This window comes from Lynx canadensis, chromosome E1 (genome assembly GCF_007474595.2).
Source record: "Lynx canadensis isolate LIC74 chromosome E1, mLynCan4.pri.v2, whole genome shotgun sequence".
NCBI classification, from domain to species: domain Eukaryota; kingdom Metazoa; phylum Chordata; class Mammalia; order Carnivora; family Felidae; genus Lynx; species Lynx canadensis.
Window position 1 is genome coordinate 40,419,710 of NC_044316.2, and position 21,407 is coordinate 40,441,116.

Consider the following 21,407-nt stretch of genomic DNA (forward strand, 5'->3'; position numbering starts at 1 on the left):
GGGGAGGCTCAGAGAGAGGGGGACAGAGGATCAAAGCGGGCTCTGTGCTGACATCAGAGAGCCTGATGCGGGGCTTGAACTCATGAACTGTGAGATCATGACCTGAGCCAAAGTCAGATACTCAACTGACTGAGCCACCCAGGTGCCCCAGGAAGCCAGATATCTGAAAAAGCCTTTAAAAATCTCTTTCTGTGGTGTTGGTGTTCAGCCCATACCTTCAGACCTAAATTCAGCCCATCCTCCTTAGCATCCTATCAGATAATTCTTGGGCTTTGCCACAATATCTGCTAATTAGTTTGAGAAACTGGATGTTGTCATTCATAGATCAGTAAGAAAATACTGTTTGGGGGAAATTTGTGCTGGAGTTGGAAACTGCATGTTTGATTAATGTGATGTGCCTTATCCTTACTTTGTAGAAAGGAATTCAGTGTTTCCTGGTAGTGGTCGCGCTACTGTGTGTACCTTGGATGCTACTATTTAAACCACTGGTCCTTCGCCATCAATATTTGAGGAGGAAGCATTTGGTGGGTGTATTTTTGTTGCTGAAAGATACTAGATTTTTTTTCCCCTTGAGAGCAAGGCAGTTCCTCATCAGATATAATGAATTGTGCATAAGACTACATCCTCTTAAAACGCACTTGTGTCATATCCCAGCATGTGCATTGGACCTGATGAAAAAAAAATTTTTTGTTAAACCCATGTGTTTGCTGCTCGAACATCTGGATTCAGCTTTGAGTAGCTTAGGTACAGGAAACAAGTCATAAGTTTCTGCCTTTCTTGGTCATGCTTTGCTCATGCTGTGCTCAGCAAAATCCAGGTCTGGGCCTGCTTAGATGCAACCTCAGCCAAATCAGGGCTGCAGGAGCTACAGGTGGGTGAACCCACTCATGTGGTTTGCCTGGGCAACCACAGGGCTGACGCTGAGACATTTTCGTTTAAAATGAGACCATGATACTTTCACCAATTGAGACATCTGGGAAAAAGATTTTTTTTTTTAAATGCCACACATAAACTTGTGTTTACTCAATGTATGTGTGCTTATGAATTCTATACACACATACACACACACAAACACACACACACACCCCAAATTTTCATTTCTGGCTATGCAATAATGATTACTTATTACACTGCCTAATAAAACCCAAAAGATCTTATTGCATGACTCTCATACGGCTGTTAGATTATTATTCCTGTTGGAGAGCAGCTGAGTTACAAGACCCTCCTTCTCCCTTTTCTGACCATCTTCATCCTTCCACGTACCCTCCATTCGTCTCCCCGCCTCACTCCCGCCCTCTTTTGTTTCTTTCTCCCTTCCTCTTCTCTTCCATTCACTATCAGGAAGGGCAGCCTGTGGAGGCCCCAGTCAGCCCAACCCCGAGCCAGCAGGGACTAGAGGCAGCAGCGGCTGCAACAGTGAGTGAATTAAAACTGACAAACCATCACATTTTGTGTAAAGAGGTGGCAAACAGTGCAGCAGAATTCTTTTCAGTTATATGGAGAGCATGGGACATGTGTGCTCTTGGGAAGTCCATCCTTTTATCTCATTGGGACAATGATAGAAAAGACTTCCACCTCTTACGAGTAGATTCTAATATCATCTTTATCATTGGTCTACTAAGTTTCTATTCAAATTTGTAAGTACAGTCATGTCTATGGGAGGAAAGTGGCTGTTGTACCCTCTCAGAATCCCATCATCTTAATGGGATGTATTTTGTGACCACGTATTAGATGCTTTTTCTGCATGGAGCAAGAACATTTCTGTGATTCTTGAATAAATCTCCCTGCTCTTTAAACTTCTGCTTCGGAGTGATGCTTGGACATTTGGTCCATTTTAGCTATGACTTACTCTCCTGCCAGTCAGAGCTTATACATGTCTACTTTTTTGCGAGAGACTCAGAAGCCCTCATGTCCTCAGCTGTTCCATTGAGACCTCCACTCCGCCATGTGTCTCGTGTGTCTTCTGCATCTGGTACAATAACCAGAGTCATCTGTTTCGACTTTCCTTCTTCAAATACTAACTCATGATCCAGCAACAGCACTTTGAATGTTAAGTATTTCAATATTTTTCCTGAAAAACATCTCTTAACCAAACTGTTTTAATGTGCTAATATCAACTTAGCCCGGTGTATTCTAGGTAATCAGTAAGATTTTAAAAATCTCACCAGCAGTAATCACACATGTACTCTTATAATCTAGTGGCATCATACTCCTTTATAAGAAAATGAAATATTTAGATGGATAGCTCTTTCCTTCATTAGGTGTTTCTGATCATTTTAAACCTAGAAAACTGATGTAATCCTTCTAGAACTAATCTAAAAGGGCTGATATTTTGGATCAGAAGATAGTTTAATGTTACTGTTTAAAATTATTTTCAAACGGATTTACTCTCTCCTTTGAGAAATGTTTTAAGTTCACAAACCACATACTATCCATTTATTGACATTCTTTCCACGTGCCCTTCTTTCTGTTAGTCTTAGCATATTTAGGATGTGCTTCTGATGCATCCGTTTTGGTGCTTTTAACTCTGTTACCCTCTTCTACGATATTGTCCAAGTGAAACGTCCCCCGTCTGGAAACCTGCACCTTCATAGAGTCTTCTTAGCCCACTGGTTTTTCCGCGAAACGTCTGGTTCTATTAAGCCTCATGAAAGCTTCAAGATGATCATTTCACAAGGACTCTGGATTCTTGACCCTAAGGGCTGAGGAGACAATCACTGATCTGTGTTTGTTCTGTTCTTTGTCCTTTGGGTTGTCTGTAAGCAGTGTATCATGGTTTAATGTTTTCTTTTTTCTGCTGATGTGTATGTCTCATCCCCTCTTCCTGTAATTTTCATGTCCTGTGTCCTGAAAGGACACTTGCTAGTGTCTGGCTGAGAGGTTTACCCTGTCTGCCCCTCACTCTGCTGGTTGGGAAAAGCTTCAGAAATGACCTTCTGCTTTAGGATCCTTAAAGCCTGAAGCCTGCCTCAACCCTGTAACCCGTGCCAGGATATGCTGGGGTCCTCTCCTGTCACCAGTGCCCTTTTTGTACTTACAGTCCACCTGCTGAGGTCTGTCAGGTGTAATGTTTGCATGACCTGGAGGTGCCCAGGGTCTCAGTGCTTCCCGAATCTGAGTACACATCAGAATCACCTGGTGACCTTTACGTTTGTTTCTTAGAGTATTAAAACAGAAGAAGTAATAAAGATAGTCCACAGTTCCATGACCCAGACAATCCTCCACTGACATTAAAAAGTAAAATTAAAGCAATAGGTTAGAAAATGCAAATAGTACTGAAAGTGAAAGTGCCCCTGTCCCTGGACTCCTTCTCCTACTCAAAGGCAGGGGAATTTTGCCTCCAATATTTTTCTGCATATATCAGCATATTGCTATCATCTATTGATATAAATATGTATATGTATTTGTACATGTGTATGTATACACGTTTAAAACATACTAGGAATTGTGTTTTAAACTGTAGCACTCTTTTGCCCCTTGATTTATTAAGTTTAAAATTTTTTAGTGTATCCTGGGAGATTGTTTCACTCTTTTTTTTTTCAATTTTTTTGTTTTTAACGTTTATTCATTTTTGAGAGACAGAGAGAGACAGCATGAATGGGGAAGGGGCAGAGAGAGAGGGAGACACAGAATCTGAAGCAGGCTCCAGGCTCTGAGCTGTCGGCACAGTGTTTCACTCTTTTTTATAGTTGTCTAGTATTCCATAGAACATTCTGTTGGATATGCTAAAATTGTGTAATCACTGTCATTGATGGATGTGTTGGTTGTTCCCAATTCTCTGCTATTATAAATACAAATGCAGGGAACATCCTTGTCCACATATCTTGATAAAATTTCATAAACATAGATGTTCCCAGTGGTGGGGGTCTCAAAGGGTATGTGCATTTTTTTGTGCTTGAATTTTCAAGGTAGACAATAAAAAATGCTTATACAGTTTGTACGTGGGGAAATATTTTTTAAAATATAGATTTTCTGGGCCCCACCCCAGATCTACTAAGTATACAATTTCCGGGGGTAGTATTTGAGAATCTCTATTTAATTTCAAGGTGATTCTGATGCAGCTGGCTCCCTGACCAGCACGGAAGAAGCCCTGCTTCAAGGAGAAGGAGAATTTGCCCAAGCACTGAGTTCTGGTGGTCAGTCAGCTGTAGTAAAAGCTGCACACCAAAAGGTGAAGCTGCGAGTAGGGACCTCCGGGCAGTGGAGCAAACCTGTTGGCACATTGTGCTGCTGCCCAGAAGGCCGATTTGCAGGAGAAAAGTTTTTGAACTCTTGCCTCGTTTGGGGTCCCTGATCAGAAACCATAAGAAGTGGGCCCAGGACCTGTTTCTTTAGCTCCTGTTCACTCTGGCGGGTTAGCACTCAATGGTATTTGTCTGACTTAACCCCAGTTCTGCCTGGTTTTGTACTCCAAGAGTCCTTTTGTCTCAGTAAGCCCAAGCTTTTCCAAGTCAGGTTGACTTAGAAATTCTGGTTCTGGAGAGCCCGCTGAACACTATGCCTGGGAAACTGGAAGCAAACACCCATTTGGCATTTGCCCACATGCCTGGAAGAGAGTTGTTGTAACACTCCAGAATCCTCCATTGAAGGAAAGGGGACTTTTTCATTCCTTTTTTTTTTTTTTTTTTTTTGACCTCAGTATTCTCTGGCCGCAAGCTGATGTCCATATAGATTTCTCCCTTCCCTCATCTAGGAAGTCCTTTGTTCCTGGGCAGAAACCCAGTATGCTTCTGGGAGAAGTTGCTGGAACTCTTGGGTTCCAGTTGAAAGTTTATCAGACCAAGTTATGGTCACCATGTCATTTGGCTCCACTCCCTCTTAGAAAGTCTGATCTTTAGTTCTAGAAAAACTTAGACCACTGACAACTTCACAGATAGAGCTACGCTCATTGCAAGAGTCCGTTCAGGTTAAGCTTTTCATTCAAGCAGTCATCTCAGTTAGTGTTGACCAAGGCCAGGTTGGTGAGTCTTGGTGCAGCAGGCTGCATGTTTCCTCTGATCAGAATGAGGTGGTAAATGTAGTTGGGGCTGGGGCTGGGGCGGCGCTGGTTGGGGTGGGAACAGTGGTTTGTTTTTACTTGGCTGTTGGATCAGCGGGTTTTGATTTTGTTGTTAGAATATATGCTTTTCTGAGGTTTGTATGTACTAACCATCACCCTTTCCCACTCACAGAATGTCACATTAAAGCCCAGGCAAATTCTACTCTTTCTGTTCATCTGTGTAGGGAACTCTCAACTTTGGTGGGATCAGGGTGGGCAACGGACCGACAGAGGAGGATGCTGAGATTATTCAGCATGACCAGCTCTCCACCCATTCAGAGGACGCAGAAGAGGTAAGATCCAGTGGCGTGGGCTTCCTCTCCTTCTACTGTGGGTCAGCCCTAGGCTTATGTGCATAGGAGGCCTCCCTACAGTCTTCTTAGAAAATGAAAATACTAATACTAATGATCAGCCTGCCTTCTGGGCCTCTTAGGGCACCACAGCTTTTTCCAGTGGGCCTGCTCTGAACTCTAGGTGTCACCGGCAGCGCCCATAGCAGTTTTGCTTCATGGTCCGAACTTGAATTCCGAGTTGCCTGCAGTATTCTGTGCGCAAATCTCAATTACTAACTGTGCTCCTGGGGACCGAGGGCAGCGGAGGCCCCGGCTTCCCAGGTCTTATTACCAGAAACACAGGCCCTTTAGGGCAGCCTCTTCATCCCTTGCCCCTTCCAGGAATGGTTCCAGTTGGAACTGTAATCGCTGGTCCTTTTAAAGTCTTGTCCCATTAATCTGCTCTCTGTGGCAGATACATTATTTGAGCTTTTGAAAAATGTTATTTGCCTACTTTTTACAGGGAGGGTGAAAAGCAGTAAGGTCAAATTAGACTTTTCCTTAAACCACCACCTCCAAGCTGCTTTTTAAAAATCCGGTCTGCTTGCCTTGACCCCTCATGCCACAGAACCTGTGAACTTGTGAATGTCATCTATTTGTTATATTCTTTTTTCCCCCTTGTTATGTTCTTTTTCAAGCAAATAGAATAGGAGTTGAGGACCCAGGTGACTGAACTTTTCAGTCTAACCACTTCCACTGTGTGTATGACATTTGTAAAAAGGAATTGCAAGGGTTGGGGTGCCTTTAAAAAAATATGTATCTTCATGCTCTAAATCCTGCTGGTTTTGCTCTCTGTATGCTGAGCATGTCTGCCTCCAGCACGTTAGACCCATTTAACATTACCGGTCTTCCCCGAGAAACAGTCAGTAACCTTGTGCTTATGACTCGTGACCTTGTGTGGCATGGCTTCCCACTAAGTGTAAATTTGTGTTTTCAAGCCTACCGAGGACGAAGTGGTAAGAAACAAGCTGGCTTTGCCTTCATGTTTATCTGGGGCTTCTCTTCCCATCCTTGTGATCACTCTGCTGACCCTGCCGCAACCCTGGGGCCACACGTGACACCTGTGTGTCCTGCATCTCACTGGCCATTTCTAACCAGTCCGTGAACCTGTGTTCTGAGAACATCCGTCTCCATTAACTGCATCTCATGTCGGTCACCTCTGTCTTTGTTTCGTTGACTTTGCTGATCTAATACCTCTGAGAATGGCTTTGAAAGGAGCTACAAGTAATGTCTGCATTGGCATTCTTGAAGTGACCCCCTTGGGGGTCAAATCCCATTGGTCTTTGCCTTCCTGTCCTGTGATGTTATGTATGGTATGGTCGCTCTGCTGCTGGGAGTAGCTGTTTCCTCCTTGCTCCTCTGAGAGCTTGTGAGTAAAGCTCACCCTTCCTCCCTGTCTGAGATGCAGCCACCCTCTTCCTACTGTCCTCATCAGCTTGATGATGCTTGAAGTGAGAATTGCTGGGCCCTCGCTTGGGGTCAGTTGTACCTCCACTATGACCCAGGTGGGAGGGAGACAGCTTTCAAGAGGAGGCTTTGCCTCTCCGATACATCCCAGAAAAAACAATCCCAACTGCATGAAAGGAGTTCATATTAATACCAGGTAATAGAATCAAAGTTGGCTATTCAGGCCACATTTGGAGTAGAAGGCCTTTGAGCTCGGCAGTAATTCATTTAGCAATACACACATTTTGAATTGGGTGTTTTAAAGGCCTTGCTGCACTGTTTGCATCTTCCCCCAAAACTTTTCTCTAAAATATCTAGACCCATGAGCCCTTCCCTTTCCTGGCTCTCCTGGTCCTCTAAAGGGGCAGTGGGATGGGAATGGGAAAACCTTTGCTGATTCCGTGGAAAAAATAAAAAAATAAAAAAATAAAAATAAAACAAAACAAAAAAAAAACCAGGCAGTGCTCGATCTTCCTGAAGGCTGGAGAGCCTCTTTTGCTGGCCTCCAGGAGCCTCTGGTTCCTTTGGACTGCTCATCTGTTCACAGTCAATGGTGGAGCTGCCTGGAAGGGCTGGCTGGGAGTGTGTTCCATGATAGTGAGGAGCCCAGCCCTCTCCTAGTAACACAACCTCCAGCAATACTGCTCTTCTAAGTGCCTTCCTAGTTGAGCACCCAATGCCATGGTCATTGTCAGAACGGTCCTCATTTGTAGCCATTCCCCAGGGGTGTTGGACATCCACACCAGATGGACTGTGATTTGGCCTCCCGAGTCTCTGGCCCCTCAGCTCCCTCAGGGGTTCAGCTTCCCATGGCTTCCTAAATAATGATGACATTTTATCAGGCACATGGGCAGTCTAGTTCTCCACAGCCAGATTTAGATCGGGTTAGAATTATCTAACCTAAAGATTTCAAACCTTTTTTTTTTTTTTTTCTTAATCCAGCCTGGAAGTTCTTCTAGAACTTCCCCTTTTTGCTTGGCTGTGAAAACCCATTTGCCCCATGGAGGCCATTATTCCTGCCTGCTAAAAGCAGCAAGCCCTCTCCCTGGGGAGCACTCAGTCCAGTTGCAAAGCAGGGCCAGGCTAGTTGATTGTCTGGGAAATCTTTAAAGGCTGTAACCATTCAGCAGGGGTCAGTCGCCCCTCTCCCTATTGTGTCATCTCACCAGGTGTATTCATCCCACCCATCCATCCCCACACCCACACACCCGCCCATCCATCTGTTCATTCATCCTGCCCATCCATCCATCTGTTCATTCTTTTATCCCACCCATTCATTCATTCACCCTCTATGTGTCAAGCACTCTGTTTGGTATACAGAAACTGCGAGAAAAAAAACATAGTCCTTGCCCTCAAGGAACTCCCAGACAAATTGAGGAAACAGTCTGGGTGACAGGTGGTGTGACTGAGGTGTGCCCAGGATGCTGTGGGAACACAGAAAGAGGGCACCTGACAGGTGCTGGGGTGGGAGTGGAGAAGAGGAGACCAGGAAATGATTCCCTAAGGAAATTGTTGCTAAGCTTAGTCTGGTCAAGCAGGAGTCTCTTTGGGAGGATGATGGGAATGCAGACCCATCGGTGTGTATAGTTATCTTAAAGACACGGGCCTGCGGACCCATCACATTTGGGGGATAAGCAAGTTCATAGCTTGGCTGGAGCTTAGGGCCAGGAGTTGGAGACCAGTGAGAGGTGAGCCTGGAGGTTGCAGAAACAAGCCGCAGTAAAGTGTTTGGATAACAAGGAGCCGTCAGGGGACCGTGAAGCCGGAAGTGTCACAACACATGTGCGTGGCTCTAATGGGGGTGTTATGGGAGGTAGTGGATTGGGGAGGGGTCACAGTCTGGAGGCATGGAGACCAGCTAGTCTGATAGCAGTCGTGAAACAATTGGGAAGCCTCCAGTGAAGTGAGGCGTTTGCAGGGAGTTGGAAAGGGACGGACCAATAATGAGATTAAGGAAGAAAGAGCTACAGGTCCCAGGGCCTTAATGAGTGTAGGCAGTGAGAGTGAGTGAGGATTCAAGATGGACTTCCAGGCTTGGGTGCCTGGGGCCCTGGTGGTGACACTCCATCAAACGTGGGACGTGGAGTAGAAGTCGTGGTGGGGTCAGAGGAGAGCAGTTAATCAATCTGGGTGGCACTAGGAAGAGATATGGCACGGCCAGTTGGAAATGGGCAACACGGAGATGAAGGCGTCCATTTGGGAGTCCTAGGGGCGGCCGTCAAAGCCCTGAGTGGCAGCGCTGCAGGAAAGGTGTAAGAGCTGAGGCTGACCCTCCAGCATTTAGGGAAGAACCAAGGAACACCCAGGGGGTAGGAGGAAAACTGAGGGGAGGCGAGTGTCTTGAGAGGGAGGCGGAAAAGACGACGGTGGCAGAGACTGCAGAGGTTCAGTCAGGACACAGAAGGTATGTTAGACCTCACAACTGGGAGGCAAGGGAGGGGGTGCCAGGAAGGTCAGGTGTGCGGGGCAGAGAGGGTGGAGGGCAGGGCGCAGGAGAGGAGTAGTGGATGGGCCCTGCAGGTGGAGTGGAGTGTAGACAGGGAGTCTACAGCGATTGCTCCTCAGTCACCGCTGACTCATGAGGCAGTGATAGGCTCCTAAGTGCCTGGCTGATGTCTCACTAAATCCTCACCTCAGCATCATTGTCCCTCATTGTATAGAAATGAAAACTTGCCCATGGTCTAGAAGAGAGGCTTTCTCCACGTTCTCCATTCTTGTGGGAAGAACTCCGGGTAGAGTAAAACTGCTGACAAGGGGCTGGCTCCGAGGAAGCCCGGCAGTCCCTACTTTCGTAGAGCTCTTAGGAGCAGACACCAGTGCCCCTCGGAGCCAGGACCCTTCCTTCCTCTGAGCATGGGTTCTGGGTGATGGCCAACAGTGGTGGGAGAGCTCTTAGCGGCGCTGTTGGGATTGAGGTAACTAGGATTATCTTAGTTTTCAGAGTAACTAGGAGGCTTGAAGAACCTACTGCAGAAGAAAAGCCCAGAAATACTCAGTGTAGATGGTCAGAGGTGAGGGAAACTGAGGTAGTCGCCCAAAGGTGGTGTGTTGGAGCTGGCCTCTCTCCCCACTGACTACACCCCTGAGGGCCTGGGCTGTTAGCACTTTACCAGCCAGCTCCTCCTCTCGTCCTGCAATTTCCCAAGACGTTTCTGGTGTCCTTTGGGAGTGGTGTCATGTGAGTCTTGAAAGAAACTGGTAAAAAATAGACTCTGACCTGAAGGCAAGGGGAGGCCCTGTGCTTCTGGGGTTCTAGGCTGGGCTGTGTGGGAGGAGCATGGGAAGAGCCCGCCTCCTGCTCTCTGGCGGCTACTGATGGCTCCACCTGGCCGCAGGAGAGGCCTGAAGTATGCCTGATGCTTCTAGAGCATACCAGTAATTCTTCCCTGGCTGTGCTTGGAGCGGACCTACAAATGAACTCCTGAAAGCTTGTTCTACCCCTACCCCTTTACTCTGGAAACAGTTTTTATTTATTTATTTATTTATTTATTTATTTATTTATTTATTTATTTAAAAAAAAATTTTTTTTTTCAACGTTTATTTATTTTTGGGACAGAGAGAGACAGAGCATGAACGGGGGAGGGGCAGAGAGAGAGGGAGACACAGAATCGGAAACAGGCTCCAGGCTCTGAGCCATCAGCCCAGAGCCTGACGCGGGGCTCGAACTCACGGACCGCGAGATCGTGACCTGGCTGAAGTCGGACGCTTAACCGGCTGCGCCACCCAGGCGCCCCTATTTATTTATTTTTAACATTTATTTATTTTTGAGAGAGAGAGAGCGTGAGTGGGGTCGGGGCAGAGAGAGAGAGACACACACACACACACACACACACACACACACAGAATACGAAGCAGGCTCCAGGCTCTGAGCTGTCAGCACAGAGCCCGACTCAGGGCTCAAACTCAAGAAACGTGAGATCATGACCTGAGCTGAAGTCGGACGCTCAATCGACTGAGCCACCCAGGTGCCCCACTCTGGAAACAATTTTTGATGTTGAAAGGAAAGCTGGGAGAAAGGGAGCGTGAGAAAAACAAATACGAAAAAACAATAGATGTTATGTTTGGTCTCAGTCAACTGTAGGATTTTGTGAAACTTTTGCCAGAATTTCCCTGCGTAATCTTTTCAGAAGTGGCAAAAGAAAAAGGAGGTTATCTTGTTCCCAATAGGTTATCGGAATAATGAGTGAAGTGGCTGTGGAGGCTTAGTCTTGCCTCAGCAGCTCCTGGCCTGTTGGCCGGTGGCTGAAGTGTAGCCTGGGAAGAGGCCGTTCTGCTCTCATGGCTCAGTTAGAGTAAAGCACTTCACTCGGGCGCCATAAAGAGGAAGTTGGCTGGAGCAGGCCCAGCAGCAGGGCCCTAAGAGTCCTGGGTCCAGACAGTCCATTTCTCTGAGTGCTCTTAACTCGGCATACATTCCACCCTTGGGCTTATAGCCTAGCGAGGTAAAGAGAAGAATCTCATTAAGATGTAGGTCATTAAAATGTAGCGTATTAAGGGAAATGGGGTATCCAGTTGGGGAGCTAAGCCAGGCAGGATTTCTGGGGACGGCTGAAGACACCACCTGAATTCTATGCTGGGATTCCTGTTCCGTGTAACTGTTAGTGCTCGGGCCCAGGCCCAAAGTGCCAGGTGACCATCACGTCCTTTCTGCACATCCCCTCCCAGCCTTATATCTTCTCTCTGGTTTTTCTCCCACGAACAGTTTGACTTTGGGGACACCATGGTCCACCAGGCCATCCACACCATTGAGTACTGCCTGGGCTGCATCTCCAACACCGCCTCTTACCTGCGGCTCTGGGCCCTCAGCCTCGCTCATGCACGTGAGTGTGTTTCTCCCAGATTGAAAATTAGGTTTTCCCCTTCTCTGGGCACTCTCTCGGATGCGGAGCTTAAATAGAGTGGAAATAACATAAAGGCGCTGGAATTATTCAGACTCCTGAGTCCCAGGAGAAAGATGTCCAGATGGGAGGACCAGCACTTTTGCCAGACTTAGCTATGCACGGTGGTCCTGCCCAGATTGCAGGAAGCCACGGTGCCGCAGACACTTCAGGAGAGGGATGACGGAGCAGAATGCAAGGCCCGCAGCACCTCTTGCCAAACTGAACCGGATGTCCTGTCTCTCCCCATTCCCCAGAGCTGTCTGAGGTGCTTTGGACCATGGTGATCCACATCGGCCTCAGCGTGAAGAGCTTGGCAGGAGGTTTGGCGCTGTTCTTCATTTTCGCCGCCTTTGCCACCCTGACCGTGGCCATCCTTCTGATCATGGAGGGCCTCTCGGCCTTCCTCCATGCGCTGCGGTTACACTGGTGAGGAACAGCGAGTTCGGGGGCTGCGGACGTGTCCTTGGCTGCACTGAGGGCGGCTTTACTCTTGTACAGAATCCAGAGACGCTAGGAAGTGTCTGCTTTCATTCACATCATTCTGCCCGATGGCCTGTGTCAGGAGTGAGCATCAGGAAGTGTCCCCACAAAAGCACAGCTCACCTTTCAGAGCCCCCCAAGGGACAATTCTCTGGTGGATGTTGTCAGATTCCTTCTCCCTTTAGCATTCTTCACTGCTCTTGAGTATGGCTTAAAAGACTGAGGTTGTTGGTTGGTTTGGTTGTGTGTTGTTTTTTTTTTCCCCTTTGGCATAAACTTTCTCCTGTCTTCAGAGCGATGCAAGCAACTCTGGAGTAGATTCGCAGTCCAGGAAAGTGCTAGAGCACACTGTACCCCAGTTTTGTCCCCCTCGTTCTGTCATTGTGCCAGTGTCTTTGGGGCAGACCCCTAGCAGTTGACATAGGTAGGGGGATTCCTGGTTCCATAATGTGGAGCTCAGTTCACTGAAGCAGCACCTTCACAAGGGCAGGTTTGGGATTTGTTTGTTTTCTTTAATATAGTTTGTGGCTCTTAATGGCTCTGCACAGAGAGAGCCAGCTCAGCCCCAGGGAGTAGGAGAGCTGGCGTCTGGTCCAGGCAGTGACCCTGTGACCTCAAGTTAGCGTTGCCAGATTTAGTGAATAAAATTCCAGGACACCCAGTTAAATTTGAGTTTCAGATACACAATGAATTTGCATTGGGACATGGATATGGGACATATTCGTGTTAAAAACTAGGCATCCGGTACTTTATCTGGCTTCCCTACCCTAAGCTCTGGAAGCTCTGGACCCTCTCCCTAGAAAAACATCCCCCACAGCAGTTTTACCCATTTAGGGGGTCACAAACTCACTGGCCCTACATTAGGACCCGTAGACGAGACGGTCTGTGTGGTGCTAGTGATCTCAAGCTCAGACAGGGCGTGGAAGGTTTCGTGACATCAGTTTTCTAAACCTGAACCCAAGGATCGTCTTCCCCAACCCCCTTTTCTTTGACTTTTCTCCTGACTTGGTTATGCTGAGCCCCCTAAAAAATTCCTGTTTGCTGTTGTAAATGATAGAGGGGACTGGGAGGCATGTAAGGACAGGCCGTAGCTGGGACTTACCCTTCCCTCAAAAGCTCCTTTTAAAGAACCCGTCCTGCTACATCGGTCAATATTCTTTCTCTGGCTGGCTTTCCTCCTCCTTGCCGCCCTCCTCCCCACCCAGCTGTTGTTTATTTACTGTCCAACCAGGAGGTTAGGAGCGCTGTGTGGCTCAGGCTGCTGGCACGCTACCCTGTTCTCAGCTTATCAGCGTTCTCTCCCCAGCACACTTCCTCAGCTGCTCGGTATGAGGGAATGTCTGTGTAACCAGCCTGTGGTGACTCACTGTTTCTTCCTTCCTTTCCCGGTCACTTCTCTGTCTCCTGAGCCCTGGGCTTGAGGGGCCAGTCACTACCCCACCTGAATTCCAGCCCAAGTGGGGAGGCTGTTGCCTCCTCCCTGGGCGGGCTGGGGAGCAGTCAAGGTGCTGGGTCAGAACCGTCTAAGCAGCGAGCTGAGCATACCCCAGGGCAAGGAAGGTCACCTGAGCTTGGGGCTACTTTCCAGAGTGAGCTGAGGCAGCTTGGGAGGTCATGTGTTGTTGCCAGAAGGATTATTTCTTCCTCGGGCTCACCTGTGGCCTTCAGGTGAAGGTGTCTTCTCATGTCCTCACCAGTGAGCCCAAAGACCTGATGAGTGACAAGAGAGCAGACTTCATTCAGAATTAGGCGCCACTGGGTTTTAATTCCAGCTCTGCTGGATCTGGCTGGGTGACCCTGAGGAGAGCACTTACCTCCCTGAACTTCAGTTTCTCTCATATGCAGAGAGGAGGGTATCCATGTAACATGGTTGCCATGATAATTATGAAATTAATGCATATACCAAGCGACTGTCACTGTGCCCAGACACATCGTAAACTGGTGTTCAGGTGCGGGTCACAGCCACCCTGCTTAAAAGTGGGGTGCCCTGTGGGGAGGGCATCTTGGCTGTGGTCCCTTCTAAAGAAACTGCATTAAGTCTGTTGAGAGAGAGGGGACACCCCAGGGGGAGGCACATCTGAATGCCTGTAGTTTTCAAGAACAGGCTCATCAACAAACTTGTAGGTTTGTTTGTTTGGGTAGTGGAAGGATCGCATAGAGGAGGAAAAAAACCAAACAGCAAAACTCCTTTATAGAGCTTTCAGAATCCCGTCGTTGGAAGCTTATTTGGAGAATCGCCCTTAGTGAAAGGGGGTGAGTGACCCGGGTGCTCATGCTCCCCCTTCTGGCCAAATGAGGATGTGCTGCAAGGATTCCCAGGTCTTCTAGTCCACCAGGACTGCAGGAATTCTGAGTTGTGGCCATCTTGTGAGACGGGACAGCTGGTCCTGCTGCAAGTGGCTGCAGGGACATTGCTGCTATTTTTCCTGGTGTCTGGCCTGGGCATTTCCAGCCTGTCACTTTACTCCTGGTTGTCAGCTGGGGTTTCCTGATTCTGATGTAAGGGCTACCCATCTTACAGGTTTGGATGTCTTCAGTGAGGACAAGAAAAACAACATCTGCTTTGGTAACAAACAGAATCTCACTAGTGAGATTCATGTAGGGTCCTTAGGTGGTGGGTGATATATTTGAAAACATTAGTGAACAGGTTACTTTACCAACCGAATTCTGTTGCCTTCTGTGTTACACGTCTATTTTTGCCTACTATAATTAGCTGTCTTTTCTTTCTCAGAAAAGGCAAAGGTAGGGAATATGATTTGTAGTTGCAACTGTGGACACCAAACTGACTTTAGTAGAAAGACTGTTACTCCATGGCCTACCTTCAGGAACCTAATCCCTTCTTGTCTAGCAAATTCCACATATGTATAGATGTGCACACTTGCACACTCACAGATTGGTTGAAGGCCAAAGGAAAATGGGGACCAAATTGCTGTAAGGAATGTAGTGGGGCCACAGCAGGACACCATGGGATGGTTGCAGGAATGGCTGGCCCAGGAGAAGTAGGAACGCCTGAAGTAGAGTTCCTGGCTGCCATTATTGCCTTGACATTTGGGCCATCAGACAGATATGTGTGCCAGGCCCCGGACTACTCAGAGAGTGGCAGAAAGGGCCAGTGAAGCGGCTCAGCCCAGAATCCTCTTTCTAAAACTGCTTCCTTTCAGCCACAACCCTGCCAGGAAAGGGAGGAGGCCCAGGACTCCTTTCTCCTTCCCTCACTCAAGGAAACAAGGTTTCCTGTTACATAGCAGGAATGAATGCTCTGTGGACTCCCACTTACCCTTCTGGGTCACTGGGTGGCCTTTGCCAGGTCCTGGAGCTGGAAGGGGTGACACAGAAACCCTTCCGACTTCCTGAGGCCCTCCTCCCAACTGTGGAATTCTAGAGGTACGTTTCAGTGACTTGGGGCCCTGGAGGCTCCCTGAGTAGTATAACAGGCCCTTAAAATAGGAGGGACCTGCAGGACAGCCAGCAAGGCCCTGTGGGCCCCAGCGCAAAGAACTTTGTGTTTGTACTTTCTCAGGAAGCACACATTTCCCTGGTTGGGAGGGAGAAGAGGGCGGGGAGCCCGACAGGGAGATTGCTTTCCAGCTTTGTTCTGGGAGGATGGGGTGAGCGAGGCTGAGCAGGGAGGTGACGTCAAGCTGACCCCGAGATGCCCAAGATGGCCCTGGACACGTGCCCCCCTTCCTACCCACTGGGCCCCATGGATAGATGAGGCGCACAGAGGAATGGCAAGAGAAGGATGGTGATCCCATGGGCATCTGAAAATTTTTGACGCTTCTACTTCATTCGGCCAGTTTGGAATTTGAATTGTTTGTGTGATTAGCCAGCCAGGGGATCTCCTCATAGACCCTAAGGTGACTTACCCACCATCTGGCTACATATTGTTGAATGCAAATGGGATGTGAGGCTGTTTTTAGCTGTTCAGAAATGCCCTTCCCATATGCAAACAGCCTACCCAGCACGAAGCATTTGAAGCATTTGGGCCCAGCAGCAGCGGGTGAGAAGTGGGAACCGACCTAATTCCCACAACAGAGGCCTGAGTAGCTGTAGCTCGTAGGACTTCTCTGGGTGTTAGGATATGGGGACGAGTCCAGATCCTGGTTTGGAATCGCTCTTGCCGGGAATCCTGGGACTGACTTCAGTTTGAAGCCCCCTCCCCCAGATCCTTTTTCCCTGAGGGGCTTGGCCCAGGGAACTCTCCAGAGTCCAGGAGGCTTGGGGACCTGGGCCCAGCCTGTGGAATGTGGGGCTGGGAGGAGAAGGCTGCCTGTTCTTACACCCACGCAGAAAATTCTATTCACCTCTTGTCCCCAGGGGGTGGAGCTGGCAGCTCCAGTGTTCTCAGCCAGCACCCCAGGGCTGACGGGGCCTCTGAGGACCTCTGCTTGCAGACAGCCCTTACAACGTGCAGGCACCCCACCCCTACCCCCACCCCTGGTTTGGAGGCAGGATGAAGCCCTGCCCTGCACCAGAGCCCTTGCCTGAAGCCCGCCCCCGCCCCCAGCTCTGCCTGTCCTTGTGGGGGCTCTGGTGCCCCCAGGGGCACACTGCACTGAGTGGAAACTATTCCTCAGGGCAGCTCTCCTTGGCTTTTTTGTCCTCTGAATCATGCATTTTTCTGCCCATATTTGGTGGTGATTTGGTTGCTGGGCAGCCATCCAGGGAGTGTGCAGGGGGAAGCACGGGCTGAGCCTGGCTCTGCTGCCGGGAGCGCGGTCTTCCTGCCCCTCAGAGTTTGAAGGGGCCCCAGGGAGACCATTGGGGATGGATCCTGAGCTGCCTGGGAAGGGAGGTGAAGCTCTGCTTTTCCTTTCAGCCCCTGGGAGAAGAATTCATTCTCAGATGTTTTTGTAGTTGGAGAATATTTTGGCCATTGCTTGGAGAAGACTTCCCCTCCTGATTCCCCCCCCCCCCCTTTCCTGGGAATTTCCTCCTCTAAAGCGCCCATAGCCCAGCGTTTACTCGCAACCCTCCCTTCTCCTTCCTCCAGCAAGAAAAGAAACAAACAAGGGTGCTTGCCAGAGCTCCTGCCGCCCAGGGGCTTCTCAGAGAGGTCTACTGGGAGCCCCTGCCAAGGAAGGGGGTGTTTAGGGGACACTTCTTCGTTGTCGTTAGAGACCCAAGCCAATCATTTAGCACATGGCTAGACAGAGTTTTGCAGAAACACTCTTGCTCAGTAGGAAAGAGCAAGAATTGAGGACAAACCAGTGTGGAGATGTTCTGCACTCTCGCCCAGGGCAGGTTTGGGGCAGGCCCTGGCTGCAGAAGTGGGGCCTGTGTGCACGGTGGGAAGCGGGCGGGGGCCGGGGCTTGGTGGGCGGCCGAAGGCTGAGCTCAGCTAGGAGAATGAGGGGAGGAGCATCAGAGCATCTTTCTAGCCCAACTGTGAAATCCCAAAAGGATTTTGTGGAATGACGACTTTCTTTTTCCCTTTCCCCAGGGTCGAGTTCCAGAATAAATTCTACAGCGGAACCGGTTTCAAGTTCCTACCCTTCTCCTTTGAGCACATTCGGGAAGGGAAGTTTGACGAGTGAGCCCCATGGAGGGCTGTGTACCACAGGCCCCCCCCCCCCCCCGCCCCCCGTCCCTCCACAGCTGTTAGCTCTGCTCCTCTTGCCTGTCGGTTGTGATCCCTGGGTATGGGGGCATTTGTGTCATCCCAGCCACCCTCCCATCTGTGAGTCATTTAGATAGATCCAGCCCTCCCTGGGTCCCCCACCGCCACCAACTTCCTGTGTAGTATAGTGATTTTCTAGAGAGAAGCTGGGCTCTGGCTGTCACTCACACCTACTGGGCACTGGCCTCGCCCTCCCAGCCTCTGTCCAGCCAAAGACAGCCTCTCCTCTGTCCCCTGGTGGTGAGCAAGTTTGCATTTTACGTGTGAGCCCAAAGCCCATGGAAGAAGCACCTTTCACATCCACACTCAGACTTTGAGCCTCCTGTTCCTGCCACTCTAGTCACTGGTTGGGGGTAGGGGTGCTCTTGGGTTAGCAGGGGCGGGTCCAGGAAGAGGGCACTTCTGTTCTCTGCCTATCCCTCTGGCCTTCAGAGCAGTTGTTAATCGGGAATTTAGCTGGACCCAGCTGTGCCGTCGTGCATGGCTTCTCCCTGTCACTCCCAAGAGTCCCAGGGTATACCCAACACTACCTCCCTAACCCGCACCCTCTCCTCCTCTTTCCCAGAATCCCCTCCTTCCCCCTGCTCCTGTTTGTACCCGGTGTAACAGCACAGCAGGGAGTGACCCAAACAGAGGTCCTGGCTGCCTGCTGTGGTTGGCTGCTGCTTCTCAGGCCAAGTGCGGGCCCTGCCACAAGCATGCCCTCCGGGCACACGGTTCAGACAGAGGCTATTTCTGGGTGCAGACCCCACAACCTTTCCCCACCCCTAATCGTGAGTCTCGAGGGCAAGACTATAGTCATCAGAGGTGGTTCTGCCTACGGACCTGCCTTGCTCTGCCCTCCACTGCCCCTCCCCACTTCCACTGGGGTCCCAAGTCAAGGGAGTGGGGTCCTGGGCAGGGAAGGTCGGTGCCATTTACAGTTTGCTGATTGGAGGCGACCGCCAGGGCCACAGTACACCTGGTTGTGAGAGCCCTGCCCTGTGGGCCGATGGTGAGCACCCCCAAGGGCCACCTCTCCTGTCCCCCCCATGCCAGGCTGTGGCTCTCAGGGCCTTGTAATCATGTGTTGGCACAGCAGCCCGGGCTGCTTCAGCCAAATCGAACCCCGTGGCCCTCAGTGGTCGAGATAATCCCCTGAATTGGCCAGGCCCCTGCCCTCCTCCTACCCTGGCTTTTCTGAGTTACTTAGAGCTGCTCACGACTCTCCTGGGCATGGGTCACCCACCCCCACTTCACCATGTGCTGGCCAGTGTGACCTGCCCCGACTTTGTGCAGATTCCCTCCCCTCCGGGCTGGTGGTTTACATGATGCCCTTTGCTCTGTTTATAGCAGGGTTTGCCTCAGAGCTCTTTGTCCGGAACCCTGCCGGAGGCCCTTCTGTTCACACGTTCCCGTGCTGAATAAAGTGTGTTTGACTCTACCAGGGAGGCTGTCTGTCCCTGTGCCCCGTGTTGCACGCCCCTGCCCCTCCTCCAGCGTGTCTGCTTTCCTGTGATCAGAGGCCACAGCTGCAGTGGCCCGTTTGTGAAATTGTCACCTCTCAGGTTTCCCAGGCGCGTTCCCCCCCCTTGATCCCAGCAGCTTTGCAGATCCTGCCTTCGGTGGGGAAGGGACTTGAGGGGATCATCCTCACCCCCCCTTTCCCACACTACCCACCCAGACAGCGGGGGAAGGGGGAGCCTGGACATCTGCCCGCCCTCCTCTCCCTCTACTCCAAGTGTGCTTTCCAGGACTCAGTAGCCTTGCTATCTTGAGCCCTGATGCCCTTGGCCTTGGTGTGAGTGGAAGCTCAGCGTCGTGTTCCTCCAGGCAGGGGGCGAATGTGAGGTGCAGAGGCAGGCAGGCAGCTGAAGAGCCAGCAGGCGGGGTGGGCTGGGAGGGTGCTGGCTCCCTCCTAACTGCGATGTAAGGCACCCACATTCTCGCTTGCCCTCCCTCTCTATGCCTCCTGGGGCCTCCAGGACAGGGCTGCACGGGAACGTGGACAGCGGGCCGACAACTGCTGCCCCAGGAGGGGTGAGCAGGGGCAGGAACACCCTTTCGTGTTCCTTATCTCCCCCACCCCCATCTTCGAACCCTCTCTTCCCCGAAAGGCCACCTGCCCCAGAATAGGCTCTTGGGTGCATCACCCCCCGCTGGCTCCTTGTGCGAACAGTCCAGGATGAGTTTTTTAGCCTCTGCTCTGTTACTGACTCAAAAGGGAGGCTTACTAAGAATAGATATTTGGAATCAATGGCATAGAATTGAATTCAGAGTCCAGAAATCAGCCCTGTTTATGGCCGATCAATTTTCCACACAGGGGCCAAGACAATACAGTGTGGAAAGAACGGTCTGCAACAAGTGTTTGTACAACTGGGTATCCACGTGCAAAAGAACAACTTTGGCCTGGAGCCCTCGCACTATGTATGTAGGTTAACTCAAAGTGGGTCATAGACCTAAATGTAAGGGTTAAAACTAAAATTCCTAGGGGAGATTAAAGGAAAATGTCTTCATGACCATAAGTTAGGCGATGATTTTTAGTAGACCCCGAAAGCAAACAGATAAAAAGAAGATATGGGCTTTGGTCTGACAAGCTTTTGTGCTTCAAGGGACAGAACCCCGACAACCCTCACGCTGGGAGAAACTGTAAGTCCTATCTAATAAAGGATGTGTATCTAGAATTACAATTCAGTCAAAAAGACAAATACCTTCATTTAAAAGGTTTAAAAAAAAAATTAGGGGTCCCTGGCTGACTCAGTGGGAAGAGCATGCGACTCTTGATCTCGGAGTCATGAGCTCCAGCCCCACGTTGGGTGTAGAGATTACTTAAAAATAAAATCTTAGGGGCGCCTGGGTGGCTTAGTTAAGCATCCGACTCTTGATTTGGGTGATTTTGGCTCAGGTCATGATCTCGAAGATTCGAGAGTTTGCGCATCAGGCTCTGCGCTGACAGCGAGGAGCCTGCTTGGGATTCCCCCTCTCTCTCTGCGCCTCCCCCACTTGCGCTCTCTATCTCTCAACATAGATAAATTTAAAATAAAATCTTAAAAAAATAAAAGGTAAAAAAATACTCCTTGATTTAAAAAATGAAAGGATTCGAAAAGGCATTTCTAGGAAGAAAAACACGAGTAAGCAATGAGCCCGGGGAATGACACTCGGCATCATTAGGGAACCACGGGTCAACCACAAGGGGATCTGCCACATCAAACCTGCCATGAAAGGCGGTAACAAGGAAGGGACAGTTACAAATGCAAATGGTGCAGCTCCTTCGGAAAGCGGTCTGGCGGTTCCTCAAAATGTTAAACATAGAATTAACCTACGACCCAGCAACTCGGTTTCTACATCTCCAGCCAAGAAAAATGGGAAAAAAAAGAATGTGCTCAAACTCGGGCACAAGTGTGCATCGTGGCACCGTTCATTCCTCCAAGATGGAAACAACCCAGATGTCCGTCAGCTGGTGAATGGACGAACAGAAAGTGGTGCGTCCATACAAAAGGTGCTCTTCCACAGTGAAAGGAACGGAGAACTGACACGGGCTGCAGCACGGATGAACCTCAAGAGCGTTATGCTGAGAAGCCAGACACAAGACCACATATTGGGTGATTTCGTTTGTGTGAAATGTCCAGAAT

General features: G+C 49.7%; 1 protein-coding gene across 8 annotated transcripts in view; it reads left to right on the forward strand.

Moving 5' to 3' along the window:
- ATP6V0A1 (ATPase H+ transporting V0 subunit a1) overlaps positions 1-19,219 on the forward strand; it is a 60,219-nt gene extending 41,000 nt beyond the window's left edge. For 2 of the 8 annotated variants that reach the window (XM_030295277.1, XM_030295279.1), the window contains exons 17-22: positions 417-524; positions 5,224-5,331; positions 6,309-6,326; positions 11,519-11,636; positions 11,951-12,122; positions 17,620-19,219. In XM_030295277.1, the coding sequence (XP_030151137.1) occupies positions 417-524; positions 5,224-5,331; positions 6,309-6,326; positions 11,519-11,636; positions 11,951-12,122; positions 17,620-17,713 (618 nt within the window). In that variant the 3' untranslated portion in view covers positions 17,714-19,219. Of the gene's footprint in view, positions 1-416; positions 525-1,341; positions 1,417-5,171; positions 5,332-6,308; positions 6,327-11,518; positions 11,637-11,950; positions 12,123-17,619 lie in introns of all 8 variants that reach the window. The other 6 variants (XM_030295280.2, XM_030295278.1, XM_030295281.1 and 3 more) reach the window with 4 other exon arrangements.
- The last annotated feature ends 2,188 nt before the right edge of the window (positions 19,220-21,407 follow it).